At 35.2% G+C, this 27,351-nt stretch overlaps 1 protein-coding gene across 1 annotated transcript in view; it reads left to right on the plus strand.

The window, feature by feature from the left end:
- WWOX (WW domain containing oxidoreductase) overlaps positions 1-27,351 on the plus strand; it is a 509,571-nt gene that overhangs the window by 24,283 nt on the left and 457,937 nt on the right. The window contains exon 5 of the mRNA XM_032195351.1: positions 5,388-5,494. Coding sequence (XP_032051242.1) covers positions 5,388-5,494 — 107 coding nt within the window. The remainder of the gene's footprint in view (positions 1-5,387; positions 5,495-27,351) is intronic.

The following is a 27,351-nucleotide window of genomic DNA, read 5'->3' on the forward strand; positions in this document are numbered from 1 at the left end:
TCAGGGGTGACCTTATTGCTCTTTTTAGGTACCTCAAGGGAGGCTGTAGCGAGGTGGGGGTTGGCCTGTTCTCCCACGTGCCTCGTGACAGGATGAGGGGGAATGGGCTTAAGTTGAGCCAGGGGAGTTTTAGGTTAGATGTTAGGAAGAACTTCTTCACTGAAAGGGTTGTGAGGCATTGGAACAGGCTGCCCAGGGAAGTGGTGGAGTCACCATCCCTGGAAGTCTTCAAAAGACGTTTAGATGTAGAGCTTAGGGATATGGTTTAGTGGAGGGCTGTTAGCGTTAGGTTGGAGGTTGGACTCGATGACCTTGAGGTCTCTTCCAACCTAGAAAATTCTGTGATTCTGTGAAAGAAAGATGGCATCACTGCTGTTCAAGTGGGTTGTAAATGACAGATCCAAGGTATCCTGGAGTGTTTTGGAGAAGGCAGAGAAGCTGATAAGTCTTGCTCTTTTCTGAATTGTCTTCTTCTGTATTAAAACATTCTTGCCTGTTTTGGGAATTAAAAAAAAAAAAATGTTGCTTTAAAACATATAAATGTCTGATGTAAATTCTTTACAAAATGTCCCACAAGCAAAATGGACTTCTTGCTGTCCAATTTGATATTTTGATACTCTTCTACACACTGAATTACTTTGTTTTATAGAGGAGTTTGAACTGCTTGACAGTCATATACTTATCTGGTGTGTGTTGAGTTGGCATTAATTGAGCGATGCTAACTGCTCATTAATTAGCTGAAAATCTGTCCCCAACCTTGCTGATAGTAGTCAACAGCAGATAGACAAGAATGCGAGAGCACGGCGTTAAAAATCGTCATAGACTATGCAGATTGAAATTTAAGTGTTAATTCTTGAGCCTTTGAAAAGCACAATGTAAGTAAAGGGCTAAGGCTTTTAAAAGCCTGTAGGAAATTCCATGCACTTGCTGTCCACGTATCTCCTGTTAGTTCTGCTATCTGTCCTCTAGGTTAGCTGTTGATGCTGAGAGCTGTGCTGTAATGTGTTATCCTCATGCATTTCTTATATTTAACCAATATTGTCACTCGTGAGTGTCAAATTAGAGCTCATTCAGCTGGAGCAACAGCAGCAAGAGTAGCCAGCCTCAGGAAGGTCTTGTCTCTTGAGATTTCCAGGGCAATTGCTTGAAGTTTGTCTTAGTTTTCTAAAACAATTGCTGAACAATCCATTGTACAGAGGATTTACATCTGATACAGCTGCTGTTCCAAAGCATATGTGATTTAAGCATGTTGCTCTTGTATCACGTTTGGGGGAGTATCTGCCTTGTTCTTTGTAATTGGCTGTCCTTAACGTTCAAATATGTTCTCTGTGTTGTTCCTCAGTTAAAAACAAACAAACAAACAAACAAAAAAAAAACCCTCATAACTAGTAACTAGGATGTATATTCAACTAGGAAGTATATTCAAGTCTTGCAACTCTTTTGGGGCTGCATGCTTTGAAGTCCAGAGGATATGAATAGTTGAAACTGGGCACACAACAGCAACACCTTGTGCTGCACACAGACTCCTGCTGTCATACACCCTTCGCCCGCTGCTGGGACCATGCTGGAACATGCAATGTCAATGACAGTAGTTTTTGGTGGCAGTAGATGGTGCCATCTGTTATATGTGGGTCAAATCAGCTCTGCAGCAGCAATACACCAGCACTGTAGTGCAGGGGAGATTCACCACTAGAGAAGATTTTTTTGATGAGAAAGAAAGCGGTATCATTGCTGTTAATGTTCCTTCGTGAAAGGGCTGTGCCATTGTAACAGCACATACTGGTGCTTGCGGTCTCAAAGTGAAATTGTTTTAAAGAAGCCTTTGGTTCCTTTGAACTCCACAAGTTGCACTTATGGGTAGAATTGAGGTGGTTCTGGTCCATCAACTAAGCACTTCCTTAACATAAGCATTTTGATTTCCCTTTTTATTTAACCCTACTATGAATTTGTTTGGAGGCTTTAGTGTTTTTGAGTGTTTTTGATGTTTGTGATTCAACTTTGGTGTATGAAACCACATTCAATGTGTATTTTGATTCAATGAAGTTTTTATAGGCAGGTAAGGCTTCTCTTTACAAAGTTTAAATAGTTTACTACATAAAATACTCAGCCTTGTGGGAGACTAATGTTTTAAAAAGATTTACTCTGTTGACAACACAGCTACATTTTGCTGAAGGACGAATGGTGTGGGTGAACTTATATTAACACAATGAGTCTCTTAAAAGTTTTCCACTATTAGAGAAGCTTTTTCCCCCTTCTATCTGTGGAACACTGGAGGAGGGAAGACAAGCAAATTTTTGCAGGAGAAACAAATTGCTAAAGCTGTAAAACGGAGTCAGATACCAAGGTACTTCCTAAATTTTGCTTCACAAGCTTCAGCTTAAAGTTGCAGCTTTCTAAGCTCCTTCATAGTTTCTTAAACAATGAAGGTAATTAATTTTACTGCTTATTAGGGACTTTCAGGTCTGTAAAGATCTATTTTTGTGGCATATCTAAAATGCTGAAGTCTTGAGAAGACTGAGCAAGTTGGTAGGTAAACACCAGTGAAGTAGTAATTGTGGCACCTCTTATTCTTAATAAATTTCATCTGGCAGACAGTCTGAAAATGCCTCTTATGGATTATGCTCTACACAAACTAAGTGAAAGGAAGACAAAATAGTAATAGTTATATGCAATCCCTACCTATAAACACTAATTCGATGGTTGAATGGAAATAATTCTGTGGTTTGGGGTGGACCCATCAATACTTCTTGGCTTGTGGCTGTATTTTGAATGGAAGGAGGGACTGTTGGTTTAAAAACTCTCCAAAAAGGTGTTTTTTTTTTTTTTTTTTTTTTTTTTTTTTTTTTTTTTAAAAGCACATACTTTCTCAAAAAGTTTCAGACCACGTCTGCCTAAGGGAGAAGAACAGTACACTGGTACTGCAGAGAGGAGCAAGGTCTAAAGGGAGGATTTTAAACACTCCATCTTTGTAAGGAAGAATCCAGGTGGTATTATTAACTAAATCTGGAGTAATTAATTCAATTTTATTTTTTCTCAGTTTAGTTTATAATGAAAATCAAGTTATTAACTGTAACTGAGAATGACATGGAATTTATTATTTTGTACAAAACATGACATGGGGTAAAGTTAGCAAAACATCATCGTGCTTAGCAAATTAAACTGGCTGTCAGCTCTAGGTCTTTGTATAACACAAAAAATGTTCCCAGGCGTTCCATCTAGTTTTTAGCAATGTGATAAGCTGGTAGAAATAAGTGTGTTTTTTGTGCAAAACAGGAAGTATACAGCTAGACATGTTATACCACAGCACTATTAGCTTACATTAGCTATATGAAAAATTCTAATTAAATACACTTAAGGTGGAATTAGGAACAGGGGAAATCTTTGCATATGCTGTAGCTGAATTCATGTGCATGCAGTGAATTACCCAGGTAATTAAAGTTGCTTGGTACAATGAATGGCTTTAAAAGAGATACAAGAAAATTGCATGGACTTAAATACCGTAAGTATGTAATTGCAGAAAATGGTCTAAATTTGTCTTGATGTCTGTTGCTTCTATAACGTAAGTTATGTCTTGTGCTCTGAATTTTGTTGCTCCAGGGTGTTTTGGAAGTGAGACAGCCTATCTTAATAGTATTTTTGGTAAACAATTTTTAAAATGAAAATGTGAATATGCTTTACATGTCATAGAGCTACAACAAATATTTCTTCTCTTTGACTTGTTCATATGCTCAAATTGCTGGGCATTTCAGTTTGTCTTCGTTTTCTAGTTTAAGCTTGTCTAATTGGAACTCATTAAGCAATGTTATGCCTCTTTCAGCTAGATGGAAATTTCTTTCACTGTTACAGTTCTCCATGGAAATGGGTACCCAGTGATACTATTGAATAGATCACAAACATGTGCTAGCTCACCCTTGATAGAAACCCAGTTTCTGGCTCAAGTCTCTGCACTTTATGGGCATTTTGCACTCCCAAGAACTCATCATCTCCTAGTGTAAATTGTCACAGATCTTTCCAATTAAATAAGGTTTATCTTGGACCAAGTTCTGTATAGCTTTTTCTTAATGAATTGGACAGTGAAACAGAGCTTACATGCATAGCTTGCAAAAAATGATGCAAAAAGGGGATAGCTGCTGCTCTTGGTGGACACTTCCATAATTTGAACTGATCTCAAATTTCAGAACAGTCCCAAATAAACAGACTATAATCAGACTGAAGTCTGAAGTGTCCTTTTGGAAAGGAGAAATTAAGTGCTCAAATTCAGAATGGGGAAGAACTGATTAATAGTATTGCAAAAAAGATTGTGTATAGAGGCTTAGGAATTCACTTAGGAATTCAAACTTTATTCTGTGTATGAAAGAAAAAAAAATGGATATACATTAATGCTGCACTTTAATTGCAGTGAGATGTGAACTATCTGCCCTCTTCTTTTGGATTTAGAAAGAATATATTTTCAGATTAAGTCATGCTAGTGAGTTACACAAAAAGGGAGATATTTTCATGGATTAGTTTTTCATTGTGTCATTTGGTTCATCCAGTCACCTATGTAGCCCAATGATACTTCATCCAGTATATTGAAACTGCATGTAATTAATAACGAGAACAATTGTGAAAAGTTGTTCTGCATCAACTGATGATGGGACAAAGTGAGGTGAATTTATACAGGTTATTTAAGCAATTTTAGGAAATATTTTAAAGTGCTTGGATAATATAATCCAATACAGTATTTTAATCTATGTAGGCAAAACCTCATTTTCTGAGAATGAACTTGACAGCTGTATCCTGGGAATGGTTTAATGCTTGTGTATTTCTCAGGTCCCTGTTTTTGTGCAGAAGCATTTGACAGGTCGCATGCTGGTCAGATCAGAAAAAGAAGCAATTATCCCCATGTGATTTTTATTTGTATTCACTTATGTGATTCCTGATGCCACAGGTGGTTCTCAAATTGATATGTCAAAGGCCAGCTGTGCATCTGAAGTACGCAGAACTTGGTCTCAGAATGCTCTATCACTTGCAGCAATGTCTTGCCAGGCACAACAGGTCTGTAGTCTTGCTTTTTGGCTTATTCTTCACAGTCAGACAAGTAAGGAGTTAAGTATAGCTCTGCTTTCTAACTGAAGACACCAAGACAGAGAAATTTGGTTTTTCGTTTTGAAGATCCCAAGCTTCCTGCACAATATATACAATTGTAGCCCCTAAGATCCTGCTCAAAGTGAGGTCTGTACCTTTTTCCATGTGTGCTCTGAAAAGCTGGCTCCAGGTGACTAGCAGGCATGTATTCAGACTGCAGGTAGGGCTAGAGTACTTCAGCATGTGGCTCACCTTTCAGGTAATTTGTAGCTGTTTTGTCACTGAGATTTATTTCTGACGGGGAAAATGTTTTATCATAGGTTTTGAAACTGCAAAGTCTTTTGCACTGCATGGGGCTTATGTTATCCTGGCCTGCAGAAATATGTCAAGAGGCAATGATGCTGTACAACGCATTCTTGGGGAATGGGTAAGTGAATGTATGTAGTGTCCAACGTTAAGCTATGTTTTTCAGGATGTGGAGTCTTTTGTGCAGTACAAGCAGTTAAATACATGTGTTTTCATGTAAGATCTAAGGAAAAGGGAATTTATCTTATTTTGTAATATGTTGTTGTTCAGTCACTGGTGCTTGTGACAGGTTCTTCATTTCACGCGGTCACATTGGACTGCAAGGCTTTGCATGCTGTTATCTATGTGTATACAGACGTTTTGTAGTGCTTAGAAAGTTTGAAAGAACCACTGAGGCATGTTTCACAGGTTGTAGGACAGAGTGATTCCAGAACCCAAATATAGAACTCACTGAAGGAGAGTGTATGCACTCAGGTATCAGATAGACATTTTTTTTTTTTTTTTTGTACTATGGGAGATTTGGGGGAATAATCCTTACACTTTTCAAAACCAAAAATGCTTTCCTATCTTCCCTGTCCATCATGCAAATAACCAGTGCTGCTAGGCAGTCTGTCTCGATGTTTTTTTTTCCTTCCTGTTTCTTTCCTCTCTTTAATTTTTCTACACTTTGTCATGCTAATACAAGCCCCCCAGTGCTTTTTATTCCTTTGTTTCTCTCTGACTCCTAGCTCTCCCCTCCTCCCTTTTTGGGGGTCTTCTAAGGCCCTTATTAAAATTTATTCAATGTTCTTAATTTATTCCTCCCACAATCATTTACTTGCTGGTAAGGATAGCAGGCTAGTTCTGCCCAAGCTTGCTTTGACTGCTGACTTGAGATAATCTGTTGACACAATCCTATACCCTACACTTGAGTAATAAACTGCAGGGTTAGGTTCTCGGAATTTTATTTCTGTCCTGCTAGAATTATAGTGACGAGTGTTTTAGGTCCATTTCCCAAGCTCTGAAAATATTTCAGCTGCTCCCAGATGATATGGGAGAGCACTCAGTAGTATTAATATTTACACATAAGTAGTCTAGAGATGGTATTTATTAGTGCAAAACAAACAGTGCTTATTTACAAGTATTTCTAAACAAGTGATGCTTATAATACTGCTAGCTTTTGTAACCACAAGTTTCTTCAAGAAACAAAGTTTTTGCATTTAGACCTTTTTCTCTTGCTCTTATGATATTAATGATTTACGCTAAAGGATTGGGAAGGAAAAATATCTTCCTTTCCCCTTCAGTACTTCATATTAAAGCTGTCTTTTTGGTCTTCGTTTCAATGACATTTTCAATGACATGTAATTCCAAAAAAAAATTCCAATCTGGGCAAGCATAGTGCATGTGTCTCTTAAAGCTTGCCTGTCCATTCCCTTCCATCAGAGCTGTATTTGGACATATTCTGTCTTGATATTAGCAGTCCTTGCCCAATTAATATAGAGCTATATACATTTAAATATGTTTACTTAGAATAAAAGACACTCAGTGCGGCCTTATTTTAATTAAAAATATCACATTGCTCCCTTATTTCTGAGCTTATCTTTGAACATTTTGAAATGGGACTTCAGGAAATACTTGCCTTAGTACCTGTATTACCTCACTAGGAGTTAATGAATTGGTAATTGAATGAAGATCAGTGAATTTCAAATTAGTTCAGAAACACTACATTTATTTACTAACAGTTTTCAAATTCTAATTGTTCAGAAAAGAATCTCATCTGTAAACTGGGTAGCTGGAAAACCTTCAATGCATCTTTGTAATGGCTTTGTTGTTGTTTATTGAGAGGGACTAATTAACTTTGATTATTGCACTAATATTATGGCACTTTGACAGTCCCTCAGATTTATGACTCTGGGAAAATAAACAAATGAAATGCAGGTGCTGGAGCAGAAAGAATAAGTTATTACTGAACTTTAATTACTTGGAGTGTGTAACCAGGAGAGAATTAGTTGATGAATTACAAGAAGCTTAAAGTTTACATCAAATTGTAAGCAATCCTGAGGAAAACACAAAACCTGCCCCAAAGTCTGTTATTGAAAACAGAGACAAAGATTAATTTGGTTGATTGATACTAATATTAAAATATTGACATAAAATATTAATTTTTAGCTTATAGGTGTTAGAGCAGAGCAGGAAGTTGTTAATTGAAAAATCCTTGCTAAAATTAAAGTTTCAGGAAAATGTCAACAATCTCTGCATACGGTTCAGACAAATTCTCAAGCTGTAGCTGTATTTGCTATAAAAAACTTTAAAATACGCACAGTATTTTGTCTCCTTTGTTCCTAGGGAAAGCAAAATAATTAAAAGTAAATGAGTTTTCTTGAGCTTTACTTTTCAATTCGGAATCAATTTGAAAAACAACAACAAAAAATCTGTTGAGGATGCAGCCTTACAAAGCCTCATGTTCATGTTGCTCAGTATTTTTGGCAGCAGTAGTGCTACCTACTTGCATTGTGGTTTGTTACAAGTTTTTGATGTGTCTCTGAGCTGTGCTCTAAATACTGTCTTTGTCCAATATTTTGAGGGGTGGAAACTTGTTAAATAAGTGCCTACTCTTCAACTGAATGTCCAAATACCCTTTTCTTCTAATTTTCACAAACTATGCTTTTACAACTCAAAACATTGTTGCCACTTGGAATGCTAATGTGTTTGTATTGTAAGTGTACCATGTTAATAATGCAGTTTGTATTTCTGTAATTATAGCAAACATATTACCAAAAGCAATGTGTATCCGATACTATTTTTTCTGTGGGGCAGCATGCTTTAAAACCTGAGGTTTGAATTTCTCAAATAACGTTTCCTTTTTCATCCTCATTTCATATGGGACATTTGTAATTCCTTATAAAGAAAGCAAGGAAAGTTCTGCAATAACACTGTTTTGCAAGAAGACGAAAGACTTAAAGATGTAAAAATAGCTGTTGTTATTTTAAGGTTTGATACGGTTATGCTTGATGATATTTATTAAACTCAATCCTGAAATATGTGTTGTGTGTGTGTGTGTGGCATCTACTGTAATGCAGCGTTCAGAAATGAAGTACAGAATACTTAAGAAAACCATCCAGCCTGATCCCCTTAGTGAGCTTATTTGTGAGTTCATGGTTCGGAGTGCCATAAAATAAGTGTCTGTGGAAATATGGCTCTTCTTCTTTGGGCCTGATGTACTTTTAATAAGTTGTTAGTCCAAAAAAAGAGTTAAAAATTGGCTTGTATGCTTATATTGAAAACTGAAAATTAAGATTATATGAGAAAATGGAAATGCTAAATGGCATGGAAAAATCCAGCTCTTAAGACATAGAGAAAACAGGAGGAATGATGAGATAAGATTTTTGTTCTTTAGATCAGCTGCTCTTCTGGATGTTTAAAAACAAATTCAAACTGATCTTAATTGACTGCTGAAGACAAATCTAGAAAACTTTTTAACAATATATGCCAAAAGAGCTGCTTTATAGAGAATTTGAGCCATCTGAGCAGGGATTAGCCACATCAACTTGCTAATTACTTTAGACAACTGACATTCGTTTGCAAGCTACAGTATTCCAGTTATTTTCCTTCTAAACTACAGGAGATTATATTTTATTACTACTACAAATAGGTAATTGTCTTGTGCGTAAAACATTGTGACAAATTTTAATATGATTGGTTTAGCAAGTCTGTCAGATAATTTCTACAGAAAGGTAGAGTTGATTATATTTGTACAATTTAATGTCTTTAAATACGTAAGTATAGAGAGAGAAAGCAAGAGAGGAAGTATGTAAAAGCAGATAAAAGAGAGATCAGTATAGCTTTACATTTGATATCTTGAAAATGAATGTTGTTCATGCACGATGACATTCAAAATCAATTTAAAACTGTTTGATAATTTTGTTGCTCAGAAAAGAGGAAATTAGAATTCTAGAGTTATGATTCATTTTAATCAGAAAGAAATTGTCAAACATAAATCTCTCCTTGAGTAGTGAAAAGGCCTGAAAGCAGCCAAGAAAACATCAATACTTTGCAAAGGAGGAATGATTGTTCCAATTCGTAGCTTAATTGACTTTAAGGCTTAATGAAAAACACTACAGTGCTGTTTGTACACATAGCTGCTCTGACGAACGTTGAAATCTATGCTCCAGGAAGAGAAGCTAGGTAATTTATTTTACATTATTATTGATATAATTTTCTAATTGACTATGAGTAAAATGGTTGGATAGGACTGCATAGCTCCAGATGTTAGCAGTATTCTCAAGAAAATTCTTAAGAGAATGAATAATAAAATATTTCATAAATCACAGCTTTTCTTGCCATGAAGCTCTCGTTTATTTATTCCTGTCAAATAGTCTTTGAAGTAGATATTAAAAGATAAATTGTAAATTTAATATCTCATAAAAAGTATAATGTTTCTTTTGTAATTATTCCTCAGTGTTAAACCTACAACTACGTCAAAGATTGGATTAAAATGAAAAAAGAAAATTTGGATTTCCTTTATATTTAGGAATTTACAAGGTATAGATGTGACAGAGAAGCTCGAGAATGGCTGTGAAGAAAACAACAAAATACACGTCACTCCTTGCTGTCTTCTTTTCCCCCAAAGTATTCTCCACCTAATGAGTGATTTATATTCTTGCTGATTAAGTAACTGAATTAAATTAAAACCTGATAACTGAGTCTTTGTATTCCAATTGTAGTCTTGCAAAGTGCAGAAAGATGAGAGGCAAATTGGGCACATTTACTGAGAACATGGGCGAAAATTTTCATGTGTTCAGTTTGTTTCCTCCTCAAGGAAGGAGGACTAATTTCCCAAGTAGTGTTTAAGCTCCACCAGTGTCCTTGGTTTACTGTTTTTCATGTAAGTGCTTAGCATACAGATAGCTCTGTAAAATATTGTTGTCTTAGTCTCTTAGTACAAGCGGATGTTAATTTGATACAGAAGATACAATTTCTTTTTCTGTCTATTGGATGTTAATTTTCTGAGGTATTTCTGTAAATCAGTCAGACTTCTGAAACAGGCATTTGACACCAAGCTTATGTTAGAACCAGCACAAGACATTGTTACTGGAAATTAACTTAAGTGGGGGCATCTCATCATGATTAGTAGCAGACACTTATGGAAAAACATGAAGAGTGTCTAAAAGACAGCTTTTGGTATGTAGTAAATACAGAATGGAGCCACAGCCTGTTACTGAGTATAGAATTGGAGTTTCAAATTGGTGCTAAATAAAAGGTCTTAAAAAGTAATCTCTTCAAAATGGAAAATAGTTCAGACTATTACGCTGTGGAGCACACATATTTCTGTGAAAATATTATTTCTAATATGGTGTCATTATTTTGTAATAAAGAGTTGTATCATTCTAAATATGACATTCTAAAACTACATAATCTTGGTGTGCACATGCCATTGCAGTGTAGCATACAGTTATAAAAGCCTGCAGTGTACAGACATATTTCATCCTCTGGCGCTCTGAATAGCGACCGTGTTGAAGAATCAAGATAAAAGCAGTTATCCAAACCTTGCTGTGGGGAAAAGGTCTTGTAGAAAGAGGTATCGTTTACCAAGCTAGTTGGTAATGTAATAAATTCTGTATTGGCATGTCTCACCTCCAGCCACAGATGCACTCACTAAAACATGATAGCCACTGCTGATACAAAGCTTTTTTCTTTTTAAGGGTGTGATCCAAACCTTTCTGAAGTGAAGGAATCTTTCAATTAACTGTAATCTGATTGAATCAGACCTCGTTTTACTAGCAGAGAATTGATAATGTAGGCATTAATCTGGTGTTACTATCACTGATGCTGGTTGAGACCAGTGTGAAAGGGGTTGGCCATGATGTTAAAGAGCTCAGTAAGTTCCTGTTAGTAACCTGCTCTGCTGAGACACCTTGCAAGCACTCTGTATGTAGCAAAGCTGTTTCCTGGGTACAGGTGGAAAGTGAGTTGTTAAACAGTGATAGATGTCATTTTAAGCAGTAGCAGCATGCATACCCAGCACTAATCAGAATTAAATGTAATGCAGTCTGCTCATACACTCTGTTAGTATAAGAAGCTGGTAAGCAGCTGCTTTTGTATTTTTGAAGACATTACTAATTTTGAACACATTTTGAACACATTACTAATAATGTGTTCTGTGGTGGCAGTTTCTCTCGGTTTGCAGGTTTGTGTCTTGGGGCTGTAACTAGCCACAAGGACATGCCCAACCTGCCAGCTATTGACCTTGTTATCAGTGAGAAGTCTGTGATCTCCAAGATCTTCAGCCAGATTCATCTAAAAACAGCTGCAAATCACTGAATGTGGCCACTGACAACAGCAAGAAGCTTTTTAACGATTTGCGAGGAAAATTGTGTTTAAAAAACCCCACAGTTAAAAACATTAAACAGTTTAACCAACATTTACATGGATGAATTGTTAAGATCTATTTTTCTGTACACTATAAACATATGGCATGAATTTGCTCTCATTACAGATGCTGAGAAAAGGGAAAGACAAATATTTATATTACATTCATGTTTTACAGTAAAAACACTGTTCAGTTTGTTTATACAGTTCCACTGTTACCATTTTTATGGTTAGTAATGAAACCACTGTAAAACAGTGTCTGAATTATATAGCAGATGTGTTAAGCCCCTAACTTTCAGGGTTGGGCATTCCTCTGAATACTGATGCCATTTCCACAAGAGCTGATGTACCGACTACAGCTGAACCGTTTCATACCTCTGTCCTCAGCTGTAGTTAGCCCCACACCATTACTGTACTCCAGAAAGGGTTTTATTGTCCAGATAAATACACTGATATTTTAAAGTAATTACATTTATGAAATATAAAGGAGACTGCTGGTCAGCGTGAGCGAATGCAGGAGGCTTTAAAGGATTTGGTAGGCATTTTCCAAGCATTTAGGACCTCATATAGCTTATATTTCCTGTAAACATGGATAAATTCAAAATGTTTAATTAATGTGATATATGTTTAATTTCTCAACGTGGTTGTAGGATCTTGGAAATATTTTGATTCTGTTATAGTTGATATCTGTATTTCAAAATAACGTCCATAATACGTGTGAAAGTAGATTTTTTTTAAAAAACAGGAATATACTTCTCGGAAGTGTGATTGTATTATCTACTTGAAAATGTCTACAGAAAATTAAAAGTTTTGATCTTTACTAAACAATAGTCAGTGAAAAGCAGAGATTTTTGATTCTTTAATAATATTTGCATGTATGTGACAATTTACAGGAAAAATGCGTGGTACCCACCCAAGGTTTTTCAGTTCTGCAGAGCCACAGATTACAGAATGTCACATAGATTTGAATTCCAGAACATCCTGCTTAGACATTTTGTCTTGATGGTAACTGTTTTTTAGTCTGCAGATGCTCTTTCCTTTAGAGTATCCAGAGTTTATTAACTGTGGAGGAAAAGAATAAGAGTCTTTTTTATATTTGAAAAAAAAAAAAAAACAAAAAGTTCTGCAGTGGTCCGGTCAATTTGTCCTTTCCTTTTTATGCTTTATGTGAAGAGAGGCGTTGTTCCTGAAAACATGGTTAAGTTTGAGCCTCTTGTTACATACAGTCCAGGTAGATGCATTCTTTCCTAGACTGAGTCCTACTGGCACTAGATTTCTAAATGCAAGTTCTGGGAGCAGAGAGGGGGAATTAAAGTGGCTGGTTATATATATATATATTTAACCATCTTCACAATTAATCTGATTGTAACGTAAGCTTGTAATATATTCCATTAATGAAGAAGACAAGCTTAGCTTATGGTAAATACAGTACTAAGTGTTTATAGTGCATTTCATATTTTACATGATTCCCTTTATAATTCTGCTTATCTTTTCATTCTAATTCCCTAAAGGATGTATAAAAGAACCCCTAAAGAGAGTAATTACTGCTCTATTCCTTAACCAAGGCTCCTTTTGCAAAAAGAAATCTGAGCTGCTTTTTAAAGAAGGCAGTTTTAAATAAAAATGCAAATAAGCTGCTTTGTAACCACATTAATTACCCACCTAGTCTCTTATTACCATGTTTGTATTGTTTGCAAACACTATTTACAGTCGTGTGGAAATTACCATTCCTGGTCCTGAGGAAGGCTGTTGTTGGTAGGTTGTGCTTTGGAACCAATTAGAGTGAACCTTGTCTCCATTGAGGCTCATGGGAGAAAGCATAGCCTTGCAATGTCAAATAACAGCATTAACTCTGGCTGCACAGGCATAGTGTTGTAATTATATTATTGGCCCTCTTTTGCTTCTGCAATGAGTTTCATTCTCTGCATTTTAAAACTAACAGGCAGCTTTGTGTCTCGCTAATGATTTAATACGTACTGTGATAATTTTTATGAAAGTCGTGGTGAAATCCGGTGGGTCATTTGTCCCCAAATTGGTTCTTTGCTCTAATTTTATAAAAAAGTAAACAAAACAACCCTAACACTTATGTTCAAGATCTCATAGATTTCCATGTAATTGATTTTTACAGTGAAAAAACAGCTTCATTAGTTTATTTCATTATTACAAGTGAACAGGATGGAGTATCTGATCGCATTAGTTGTAAGCAAAATATTTAGCTGGCAATAACTGAGTGGTCATTAGACTTTCAGCACTTTGCTGAAGAAACTGAATGCTCCATAGAAAAAAGTAGTCTTGTTTGTCAAGTGAAATGCAAACCTGTTGCTAACCTAGTATGTGTTGTGTTCTCTTCTTTGATTTATTTGTTACTTACAAATGCATAAAGGTTCTTTGGTCTAAAAGTTGCTCTGAAATTAAGACCAAAACAAAGAGATGTCATGTCTCAGCAGTTATGTTTTTGGAGTCGTAATCCTTTTCAGATCCCAAAGAGCTTAGTTTGATTCAGACTGTATGCAGTCTGAAATGTGAAGAAATTGTTCCTTTAAGATTTGTTTTCTTAGTCTCATTACTAGAATCTTAGAATATCCTGAGTTGGAAGGGACCCATAAGGATCATCGAGTCCAAATCCTGGCACCACACAGGTCTACCCAAAATTTTAGACCATGTGATTAAGTGCATAGAACAAATGCTTCTTAAACTCGACAGGCTTGTTGTAGTGACTACTTCGCTGGGGAGCATGTTCCAGTGTGTGACAACCCTCTCAGTGAAGCTTTGTTGAGTCTTCTGGATGGGGAAGAAAATGTACGTAATTACAGAATTTGGTGTTCTGTAATTTTTACGAGGGACAAATTGTGGCCCGACTGTTTGGTTTTAACTGAAGCACCTTCAGGTCTCTTAGGCCTTGAATGTTTGTTGGTTGTGATAACACAGAGCTATTTGTCCTAAAGGTCCTAAACACACACTGTTAGGCAACTTCAAAGGTCTTAGATTAATTTTACACTACAGGTTCTTTACTACATGGTAAACTGGTGAGGCGTATCTGATCCAGCTTAGCTGACTTGGTAGACACTGTCTATGAATGCAAATAAATCACTCAAAACAAACTTATGATTGGTATCTCTTGTTTTGCAAAAGTGGAAAAGATCCTTAATTTATTAGGTTCATGTAAGCATTGATCTTTGGGAAAGGGTAAATATCTAGTCGTGGGCAGAACTGAAGGGACTTCAGGCTGTGTTAGACATCCCAGATCCCTTGTGAATAGCTGGGAAAGAAAGTACAGGACCCAACTCAAGGAAAATTGCATTCAGGACTTGTATTCAGACATGGGATGTTAACTGGGTATTAAGAGTTATCTCAGAAATACTAATCTGCTGCGTATAAGGACAACCTGCATGCTACCTGCAACCTCAAATAGGATGTCAGGGGAATTCACATGGCAGTGAACCCTCTTTGTGTCAAGGTGACACTACGCCTTGTGTGGTCAGGGATGTTTAAAATTTTACTTGGTCACACTATTTTATCATTTTTAGGAACTGCTCATTAATGAAGTCATGTTTAATATGTTATGGTTACAAACAAAGACATGAATGTATGTACTCATTTCTAATTAATTTGTGTAATTATGTTTTATAATCTAGGTGTTTGCAAAGCAGAACGTGGTACACCCCATTTACTGTCTGCTGTAGCTAATAAAAAATAATAGAATGAAAATAAATCTTGAAACTAACTTTAATTGTAAGTATAGATTAGTTGTAAATTATATCTTTGTTATGTTTATTTTTTAATTCTGCAGTGTTGCAGGTTTGTAGAGCATACCAATTAGTGTAGTTATTCGAAGTAATGATGAGTTAATTACCGTAAATGCAGAATGTTATTTCTGTGACAATTTAAAATACAGTACTGAGTTACATTTTTTTAAATGTACGATGAGAATTAAAGGGAAAAAGTAAATGGTGATGATAAGGAGACCAGTTAATGTTATAAAGTCTATCAAAGTGATAATATAGATAAGATAATTAAAAGTACAAAGTATAACAATTAATAAAATTTCATAATCTCAGCTCATGCCATTATAAACGTGGACACAAACGAGATAAACCTATGTATTTCACTATGCATTAACGTATCACTTGGGAAAAGGCAATTTGACTGAATTCATCTGAAACTGATTACTGTACTTCTAATGCTGCTCGTGTTCACTGAGTGAAGCCTCTCTTTCTTGAACTCATCTCCTGCTGATGGGTAGGCAGCCACGTCAGTAGTGCTTCTTTGGTACCTTAGGCAGAAAGTGTTGTCAAGTTGGTTTTTATGAATATGTTTAAAGAGTAGAAAATGCTTCTAGCTTAGAGGGTTTTCCTCACTGATGAGCAGTAGTAAATCCTACCATTTTGAAAGCAGTGTAGTATACCTATGAGAAATGAGCTGATTCACAATGTTTCCTTGAGCATGCACACTGTAAGAGATATTAATAGCTTCCTTCAGCAGTGTCCCAGTTAGAGTAACTTTGAAATGCAATATTTCATTCTGTCCTGATTAAATTAACCTTACATTTTCTTGTGAAATGGCATGAATGCCTAAAGATAGTTTGAAGCATACTGTGTACATTCATACTGTTGCAGGAAAAAACGTGTCCAGGGTAGTACTTGGGTGTTAAATGTTTATTTTTAAGTCAAGAATTGGTTGTCTCCCACTTGTGTGCAGATTCTGTCACGGGAACTGGTGCTTCTGGTTGTCCAGTGTTACAAGTTCTGGTGAAATTAGTGATGCTGGAATTTATACATTAAAGGTTTTGTTTATAAAGCTCAGCTGGAAAATGTTCCTCTACTTCCTAAGAAAGGTTAAGCAAAGGAAAAGCTCTATTTCTAGGGGAAGTTTTTGATGCCCTCCCTGGCACAACAGTTTACAGCCCTGCTCAGGTTGTGAAAAAACAATGCACAAACCTGAAAATCCAAGACATTCAGTTTCATCTATTTGGTAGTGTTATGACAGAAATCATTACAGGTTTGATAGATTTATTTATAAAGACTTGCTTCAATATTTAAAGTACATCTATTCCAACATTCCTCATTTCAAGCTCGGCTGTGGATCAAGATGAAAGAAAAATTAAATTGTATATTGAAGAGCTGTTAATTGAACTGCACTGCATTTAGCAAGGGAGCATCAGCTTCAGGCAGTCAATACTACAGAGAATTTTTAATGTACTGTATCACTAGATTGTCAGTTTGTATTGGAGAATGCAAACAGACTGCTTCGACTGGTGGTAAAGCCCTGGAAACTTTTAAGTTGTTGAGGGGAGAAAATGTTGTTATACTTTGATGTGTTGTGACAAAGTGGTTGAGAGAACCAGGAACAACATTTTTTTTTTTTTTAGGGGAATATTTTTTTGCCTTAATATTGATAAATTCTGATTCCTAGGTATTTAGTCTTTAAATAGATAAAGATTGTGTATGTATGGTTTATTAAAGTAGTCAAAACAAGTTCCACAGAATTCTTGAACTTGCACAAACGTTACTTTGAAATTTGAGCAGCTGTGAAAGTCTCATTTAAAAATATTAGTTCTCTCTAGATATAATTCTAAAAAATAGCATATCAAAAACCTTTAGAAATGCTTTAGAAAAATGTTATCTCTCTTTCCTAAGGCAGTGTTAATTTCTTTTGTAGTTAATCTTTTGTGCTGGAATTTAGTACATTTATAGTTAAAGATTCTTTTAACAGCTAAATTATTTAAACACATCTTCTGGGATAACATGGTCTGTTTGGTGTTAAGTATGAAATAGTTTTTATTTCATTTTCTTCACTGATAAAAATGAAATAACTAGAGGCATTTGTAGAACCAGAACAGATTTAGGGCTATGGTGTTAGATTAAAGATGAACTATTTTAAGACAGAGCTTGTTCCAGCTGTCACACTTTGGGATAAGATTCTTTATACTTTTCGTGGTCCATACAAGGAGAAGTCCACCACAGCCTTAAAAGCTGTATAAGAAAAAACATACTTCATATTAGGAGCTATAAGTTTAATACGAAAAAATGTTTTATGCAATTGAAGCAAAATCTATGAATTAATTTGAATATTACTTTGATATAGTAATATCAACATATTTAGTGATTTTGCTTCATTTGTGTGAAAGTATTTGACAATGTGACTACATACAACTAACATTCAAGAATCCTTTATGTGACAGTTTGATTATCAGAGTAAATGTAATAAATCAGGGATCAGCTTGAAAACTTACAGAAATGAACTAAAATTCTTCAGTTTTATTCTTATGTAGGTAAATCTTGCATCTTCCACAAAGTGTTTAGTTGTCTGAAATGAAAGCCCAATTCTGAGAACCATCGTAGCAATATAATATCAGTTACACAAATAAATCATTAATGTAGGTGAAAATTTACTTATGCAACAAAAAGTGCAATTCATTTGGCTGTCAACATCAGATCTTGATAGAATGTTCAGTTTTATTATTGGAAGAACTAAAGATTTCTGTTAAGATTTCTGTTGACCTTTCTTTGGACATGAACAACAGGACTTCACTTAGAAGCTGGACTTCCTTTACTGAATCTTAAAAAAAAAGAAAAAAAAAATTAAAAGAAAAAAAAGGTTAGTCTGGTTTTCCTCCCTGTAATTCTGAGGTTGCTAAAGTTCAAGTGTTAATAGGCTTCAAGAAGGTGTGTATACTTTTTTTTTTCTTTTTGGGCTAACAGTTTGTGCAGATTTCTAATCTCTAGGCAATTAAAAAAGTTGTTAAAAAGTTGTATGTTACATGTTTCTTTATGCACTGTGTGGCTGCATGAGGCAATAGCTTTAAAATGTTAAAAAAAAAAAAAAAAAAGCCTACAGAATGCACAGTCTGATAACAACAACAAATCTAATCTAAAGTGACAACTGGGAGACTTTCCCAGACGTTATTCTCTTTAATGTAACATGACTTTAAATTGATGCAGCCCCACCGTGATTGAAAAACTCTCAGAGCTTGTCTCCCGTGATTACATTTCTGATCTGTACAACTTAATTTTTTAACTTGGTGAATCTCACTTTTGCAAATGAGCAGTTTGTTTATGTTTTAAGAGGGTGAGCTTCAGTGATGCAAAAGCAATGGAGCTATAACACCGCAAAAAGTAATACTGCTGATAGCGATTCTGGTCAGCAACATGGACACATTCTTTTTCTCAGCGATACAAGAGCCATCTGGTACATATAAGGCACTTCTGTGTGTGCTGCCTTATACTGATCTAGAGCATTTAGTGTTAAATTAACATGGAATTGAAATTAAGAGAAGACAAACCTTAGGTAACCTTAACTCCCTGCTCCCACATTCAAAATACTTTTGTGAAAGCATTTTAAATCTTCTTAAGGTTCTTTATATCTTGAAAATTGGTTCAATTTTATTGAATTTTACATTTTTATTTAAAGGATATGTTATATATCACCTTAAACAGAAACTTGTATTAGAGTTCCTGAGAAATGGGTCACTGAAAATTTAATAATGAACTAAAGCAGGATGTATCCATGACATACGTGATACCACATTTTAGAGAGAAGATAGGAAGGATAAAATTACATTTTTTTTATTGTTATTCCTTGATTATATCTGGAACTGTAGCTGTAGACTGATGGTTGGATTTCTACTTATAATTTATGTAACTGACAGTAAATTTTGAGTTAACAGAATTGCTTATCAAGTGGGGAAGGATCCACAGCTCCTTTACTCAGTGTTATGGTCCTACATCCTCCTACTCCCACTCCCAGCTATTGGGACCATACCACACCACATGGGAGGAGAATGAGGCTTTCCAGTTAGGAATGCAGGCAAGTTAAACATCTAAAGCTGAAAGGAAGAAGACAGAGGAGGAGGCAGATGTCCTGAGTAAAGTGGAAAGGACAGAGAAGAAGGTCAAAACACTTGCATTTGATACTGGCCGCTGTCTTTGTTTAGAATACAGTAGGAAAACCACAGATTGATTTGTAACCTTTGTAATCAAGTAAATTGTTGAAATTTGTATTTATTTTTGATAAGCCTTATTTTACTCTAGCTTTCTCTTTTTTTTTCTTTTTTTTTTCTTTTTTTTTTTCTAGTATACAAGTACATAAATTTTCATTTTCCTCTTCAGTTACCTTTTAAAATGTATACAGTCTGAGGAATGATGTATTTAAAGCAATACTTTATAATATATATAAGCTGCTTCTGGGGCTGCTGTTTAGAAATATGTGCGGAAAAATGGTCATGTGTAAGAAGAAATGGCCTGTGGTCAGTTTTGTAATACAAATTCTAAAAATCTGTTATTTATTTCTGTATTGCTACTCTCAGAAGCAGAAAATGATACCCACGGGTAGGTACAGTGATTGGTTGATATCAACTGGAAATAAAAAGAAATAAAAGCCTCTGAAATGGAGTAGCTGAGTTTTATGTCAGTGATGCATCAAGGTGTGTTGTAGTTATGTAATAGTGCCTGATTTATGCCATGTTAGGAGAATCAGGGATTCAGAAGATGGGGATTTAATCCATAAAATGGCAGATAATATGCAAGACAGGTAATAGGCACCACAGATAATTTTTCATGAAGGTGAAAATGAATGTTGTGGTTTTTAGGAACATTTCAGCAGCCTTGGTTAAAAGCAATAAAGCTCTGGAGGTGCTGGAGGGAAAAAGGAAGAAAAGCAAAGGAATAACAATTGTATTAAAATGTCAATTTTTTGAACCATACAATAGAAAGTAAACCAGATGAAAACAGACTAGCAATTTAAGATATCTAATATTAATCCTTTTTAATAAGCTGTTGTAACCAACCATTTATTTGATGCTTTCATTGCTTAAACACAAAATTCATTTTGTGATCTACATGTCCAAGAGACTATAGTGCTGATTTCAGTCCTGGAGCTGTTTTCGGATCCTTCCTACTGTTTAGTTTGCATAACCTGCTTGAAAGAGTATGACTTCATGATGCATCTAAACTTAATTAACAGCTCAGAGCCACCAGCAAGGTTGTTGTCTTGCCAACATGGTCAGGTCATTGGCCAATATAAACATGGATCTAGAGACTTCCTGACAGGCACCCAAAAAAAAACCTGGAAATTATATATCCTTGTGTCTTAAGATATGTGTTACCAAAAAGATGAGTTTTGTTTGTAAGAATGTAGTTTGGAAAAGAAAAATGTGGTTTCTGTAGAAAGAAGAACTTTGCCATCTGGAGAATCATTTTCCAAGATCACTTTTTTTTTTTTTTTTTTTTTTTTTTTGAGAGAGAAAATAAATATTTTGTTTTACTGTGTATAATCTGTTTGAGAAATTAACTTGGTATGTAACTGCATTTTCTTTTCTCTGCAACTTCTGCTATATTTCAGCGTAACCTGTCCCTTACGCATTGGTAGCTTGTTAAAGGGCCATTTTGTTATAAAAAGCTGGAGAATCAACACTGCATTTCAAGTGGTTCATCCATGTCTTTGAGTCTGATTCAAATCATGTCCGGTTCTATTAGTCAGTCACTGTATTGGGCATGTCAAGTCTTACATGGAGTTGGAAAGGATTTCTTTTTCTTCCAGTGATGAGCAGCACTGGAATTACTTTGCATTTTTGTTCTTTCATTCTCTTTCCATGTCAACTTTTGGAGAAGAGAAATCGTCAGGGAATGTGAATAATCACAATTTCCACTAATTGCTAAGTCCCACATGTTTGCAAGGAACACATCCTGGCAGAGCTGTTCTGTGTGGCAAGTTGGTGCAGATTCTTTTGCACACTTTCAGCATCCTGTGTCTCATCCTATATTCAGAAGCCTGTGGAGTTTGCATTTTGAGACCTAACCTATCTTCACCAAGGTGACTGTGGGTTTTTCTGGATTTGCCCTCCAGGATATTTTTAATTAGATATAAAGGAATGAATACATTACTTTAAATTATTTTGATGAAAGAATTCTTGCACTGTCATTAACAATGAGTTAAATGAGCTAAAACTTCCCTCTAGTTCCCTATCTTTTGATGAGGAAACAAAGCAGTTCTTTGCATGATTAAGATTTGTGGTATCACGCCTGAAATGAGAAGCTGTAATATATGCTCTATAATTTATGAAGGGTTTTTTAACTCCTGTGTGACCACTCTTCTTTTTCTGACTATTTTTACAGCTGGCTTTGTCATGTTTTGCTTTGGTTTCAGACTCTGACATCAAAAAATTACGTCTATGTTTGTTTTCTTTATTGCTAAAGAAGCTGATTGATTCCCCAAGCACCTTAAAGAGATTTGGCCTTGAAAATTTCTGATGCTCTTTAAAAATTCCAGATCTGGTTGTTTTTAGACTCCTTAGGCTGAATATGAGTTTTTGATAGGGATGATTTAAACCATGGCAAGGTGTGTGAAAACATGTGGAAAACTGTAAAGCAACAAGCTAATCCCTTTAGTCATTTGAAGTGTGCCAGGAGTTCAGAAAGCTTATTACTGGTAGCAGTTTGTGTTTTACTAGCATTACAGTCTAACAACAGTTTCAAGAATATATACAGAGAACAGTTAAAGAAACAATAAAAGTCATTTATTCTTGGAAAGAAGTGACTATCCCAGTGAAAAAGAAGGGAATTAAGCTTTGTTGTTGATAGAGCTCTTGGCCAAACTTCAGAATACTTTATTCAGCAATAACAGAGTATTTCAGTTGTTGACATCTTCAGTATTGCGATCGTGTCTGTTGCATAGCTTCTTACAGTGTTTACTTGAAAGAGCTGTCCATGCCAAGCACGAGTCAGATGCCAAAAATGATCAGATCTTGAGGCTTTTTGAAAGAAAGGGGTGATTGCTGTATGGGCTTTGATTCATTTCAGTTTTAAGCTGTGCCTTGCAACCATGAAGAATCGTTGTATTGCAAGACTCAGGATTTTCCCAGTCAGGTTGTAGATGTGTTATTACATCCCACATTTTGTGAATGGAAATAGATTTCTGTATCTTAGAGCACTGGACCCCTTGTGCATCATGTTGAGTGGCTATTCTGGAACACATAGAGCAGAACAACTGAGGCATTATATCGAGGATCAGTGGGTTGTTGACGTGGGCTATTTTCCTGTTGGCTTTAACTTCAGTCTCAAGCACAACAGAAACTAGTGTAATTGGCTTACCGGCGAGGTTGAAGATGGCAGGTTATTTGAAATATTGGGCAACGCAAACTGTAACACTAATACCTTAAGCGTAGCAAAGGTGCATATTCTGCTAAATAAACTTCAGTAATTACTTTAGGGGTTTTTCCTTTGCAACATTGTAATTTTTCTAGTTTATATTCTTCACAGACTGCTGACCACAGTGACAGTTTTGCTGTTCTTGTATAAAATAACTCACACATGTGTGCACCTGGTCTTCATTATTGTTACATTGCATATATGGTAATGGCAGAATGGGAAATTTTCTTTTCTGATTTCTGCTGATGACGCCTTGTTTTAGGTACAGCACTTTACAAATACATTGTTCATTAAGTGTCACTATCCATTAAGTAGCACTAACAGGTGAAGGGACTGTACAAAACATTCACATCATTTTTACTACAGGAAATATTTGCTATAAAATGCTAAAAACAAACAAACCACAAAAAACTACTTCTTTTTTTAAATCTGCCAACAATATGAACATCTTTGTTTTTACCTTACTGAAACAAATGTTTTTGAAAAAAAAAAAAAAAAAAAAAAAAGCATAAAAGAAAAAAATCCAAGCAAAACTTTGAAAAAAAAAAAAAGTTATTATTTTGCTTAGTGTACTAAGCTGAATTGAAACACTCAAAAATCTGTTTTTTAAAATGCCACTTTCAGAAGTATAATAGATATATGTTGACTCAAATCTACTTTTGGCTGAGTTCAATTTCACTGGTTAGCATGCCAAGGCTAAATTTTGCATCTGTATTTAAAAAAAATAAATTCTTCTCGTTTATTTAGTTTTTCTTGCTTTTTTTTTTTTTTTTTTTTTCCCTAGAAATGTCTGATTCTGAGAAGTTACTTCCCAACTTAAAACTCTAGTTATGCATTTGCCAAACAATAGCAGTGGAGAGGGTGACTGGTTTGCTAAAGGCACGGAAATGTGGAGTTCTCTCGTCTCTACAGGGATGACTGTAACAGCTGAATCAGTGCAGGAGCTCTGTTAGATTCCATTTCTCACAGAGATAATACTTGACTAGAGCATCAGATGTTGATAGGGTTTGGATTCTAACTTTTTAATAGTGGTAGATTATATGTTTCACAAAAAAGAAATCTGTGCTCAAGCTAGGATTTCTGAGTGTCACCACGAGATGTCACTATGCTGTTAGAAAGAAATCTGTCGAATGACATGAATACCTGGAAAATAAATTATAAAGAGTGAAAATATAAGAAGTTAAAGAAGAGGATTCTTTAGTGCCTTTAGATGAAGTATGTGGTCCTTTGAATAGGCACAATGTGCTGGCATCAACATCACTATTTCCACATTTGTTAGTGTTCCAAGCAAAAAGGACTGTAACAGGTTTTAACTCTTTTAGGTCGGCAAATATTTGAGCTTGTAACAGGACAGCTGAGAGGGATAAGTCATTATTGCAGTCTTATTTGCAAAAACAGGAGATACCTATATATGACTGCATAATGTTGCCTTCCAGAGAGTAGGGTACGGAACTAGACAACGTTCTCTGGGCACGCGCCCCACTGACATGGAGCAATAGTGACATCCTGTGGGAATGGTGTAAAAAGGAGTCAAATAAAAGCTTACATCTATACTCATCCTGAATTTATCCACAATTGGGTTTATTCCATGTATTTTTTTTTTTATTTTTAAAGGCAGTGTCTCAAAAGTAAGTTAATATCCATTCTGAACTATGATTAGAGCATTGTAGCTTTCTCTGCTTTAATTTATTCTATTTGGGGGCAAGAAATTTTTGATTTCTGTTACACGAATGCTCATGTTTTACTTTGATCAGAACTGGAAGCTTAGGAATATTAACACAGCTTTGAATTTACTTATCTTGCTAGTATGCTAGGATATTGTACCTGTGTTTTCCCCTAAAATTAAAGATAATTAACTTAGATTTTATAATGTGTTTAAATTAGATCCAGGTAATCTATTTAAATTATTTTGAAATTGTTTAAAAGACAAAAGAAAAATCCATCCTTTTTGAGACCAAACCAAAACACCCCTCTACCTTTAATAAAAAGGCAGGATATAAAATACCTTAAAATTTGATTTTGATGAGATAAAATAAATCCTGAAATGCCAAATGCTGAACTACTCATTTGTAATATTAGATTGAAACAGAAATTAAAGGAACTTTTTTTAACCAAAGACTTTGGTTTCTGAGTGATCTAAGTGCTTCTCATTTCTTCCCTTAATATTTTGTTAACCTTTTTTTTTTTCTTTTTTTTTTTTCTTTCTCTCCTGAACATAGATGAAAAACTATCTGGTAATTTTAAAAAGAGAAGTATTTAAACCTTGTATTGAAATTTACTAAAAGTCTTCCAAATAAGAAATTTTAAACTGTTTCTGGGATTTTTCTTTTCCCTGGTTTAAAAATGTACATAGATAGAATCACAGCACTAATCCCTGTGAAAGGAATATTTGCACCTCTCTGTAAGGTTAGTATCTCTGCTGTGGCTATTGTCATCTTTCACTGTGCTTAAACAGTGCATTTTTACTAATTGGCTGTTTGGGAAACTGAAAGGGGGGAAAAAAAAGACAAGGAATATTGCAAAGGTTGGCTGTACATACAGCATCTAGAATAGACTTAGGCTACTGACAACAACTGTGATGGAACAGTTAGTGAACAGAAACATAATAAATAGTTACTGGGAGGTAAATCGGCACCTCTGATGTTGTCCAAAATTGTATTCATCCAGCATTAATAAATCAGCACGGAGGTATTACTATATTTTAAATCAAGTTAAATTATGACTAAAATGATTACTGAAGGAAAATACCCTTTTTATATTTTGGGTAAGAACATGTAAAGACCACTTACTGTGTCCTTCCAAACACTTTGTAGTGATGTTGACAAAGCTAATTTAAAATGAATCCGCTAAATGTAGCTATAGCTATTCTTCTATTGGGTTTTAAATGTGTCAGTAACTTCAGAGGGGTGGGTGGAGGATTCTTTCCACATGTATGTGAAAGACAGGAAGTGATTGACAGACTTAAATTAAATTTTAAGTATTTTTGTGTAGTCTTTTCTATGTAGCAAAGACTAGTGAATGGTTTTGCACCCCATTCCTTGCAGGTATCTGTGAGAAGCAGCTGGCTAAGTTGTGTTGGCTGGAAAGAGATTTTTCAGATGCTTTTTACTGGAGCTTTCTATAATTGCTACTCTAGTAGATTAAGAGTTACGCGTGAGATTTGTTTTATTTTGCTCTTCTATTAGAAAATATATAGAGAGAGACGTGCAAATTTTTGTATCTGCAAATAACATGAATTGTGGTGAGGATCAGTTCCTTGGTATATGAATACTTGAGAAAAATATGAAAATTAATGAATGATTAGAAGTAATGAGTAAAATCCTAGAGTGTTTTTTTTTTTTTTCTCAGATTAGCAAAGCATTTTTATTTACAGCTTTATTGAAGTTGATAGTACTTCATTCTCTGTGAAGATTTTGGTTTCTGCATTTTAACTGAATAAATGCCATCATTTTTATGGTGTAACTGATCTTTTTCTTGTTCTAGATTATTTTATGAGAACACCTTTTTTTTCTCATATGAGAGCAGTTCAAATTAATTTTGTGCTTCAAAGCTGGATTTGAACACTTCTGCAGAAGTCAATAGCAAAGCAATAACTTTCTGGACATTGTGGCTGCTGAAGTTTGCATGGATCTGAAAGCAATTACTTAAGTTAATGAAAGTTAATAAAAAAGAGTCTTTAGACACCAAGGTACCATCTCTGATTCTGGATGTCCTGAGCCTAAAACTTGCTAGAGAGTAGGAGAGTCTCCCAAGGCAGTGTCATATTTTTGTATTCTTCCTTAGGCATTACAGAGTGAGAACTCTGCTTCTGTGGTTATATGGGTATAGTCTTTAATTATATATGATATATTTATTTTTGCCTCAGGATCTCTGTCATAACTTGTGCAGGCAGGATTTGAAAATTAAAGGGACATCATGGCAGCCTGTGTCGTGGCGGACAAGACACATTAGTGGCAGGATGGGTGACCATGTGAGAGCCAGCTACTGCACAACTCTCACTCTTTCTCATTTTACTTCCTTTCCTTGTCATTTAGCTTGCTCTTCATTGCAACCTAATTCTGTTTTCCTCTAAGAATTTAACCTGCAAAGGAGATATTAAAAGAGCTGTTATCTGGGGGCACTATCTCAGAATGTTTTGATTTCTTTCAGATTCAAAGCTTTAATACTAGTATAAGATAGTAGTACAGGGAATCTATGCTTATTTTAATATGGGTAAGATCCAAAATTTAGAAGTCTCACTCTCTGTGAAGGCTATGTTATCTATATCTCGTTTGCTTGCATTCTGTCATCACTGAAAACTGTTTTTTTCTTGACCATACAAGTTCACAGATTTTCTCAGTAACTTTCATATTTGTGGGTCACTAATTTCTTTCCCCATACCCAGAAAAAAAAAAAAGAAAACAAAAAAGAAAACACTTGTTTAAAATAAATATCATTGTCCTTTTCTCTAGTGGTTCTTTCCTTCTAAGACAGTCAAGAAATATTC

Source organism: Aythya fuligula, chromosome 12 (assembly GCF_009819795.1).
Source record: "Aythya fuligula isolate bAytFul2 chromosome 12, bAytFul2.pri, whole genome shotgun sequence".
In the NCBI taxonomy this organism is placed as follows: Eukaryota; Metazoa; Chordata; class Aves; order Anseriformes; family Anatidae; genus Aythya; species Aythya fuligula.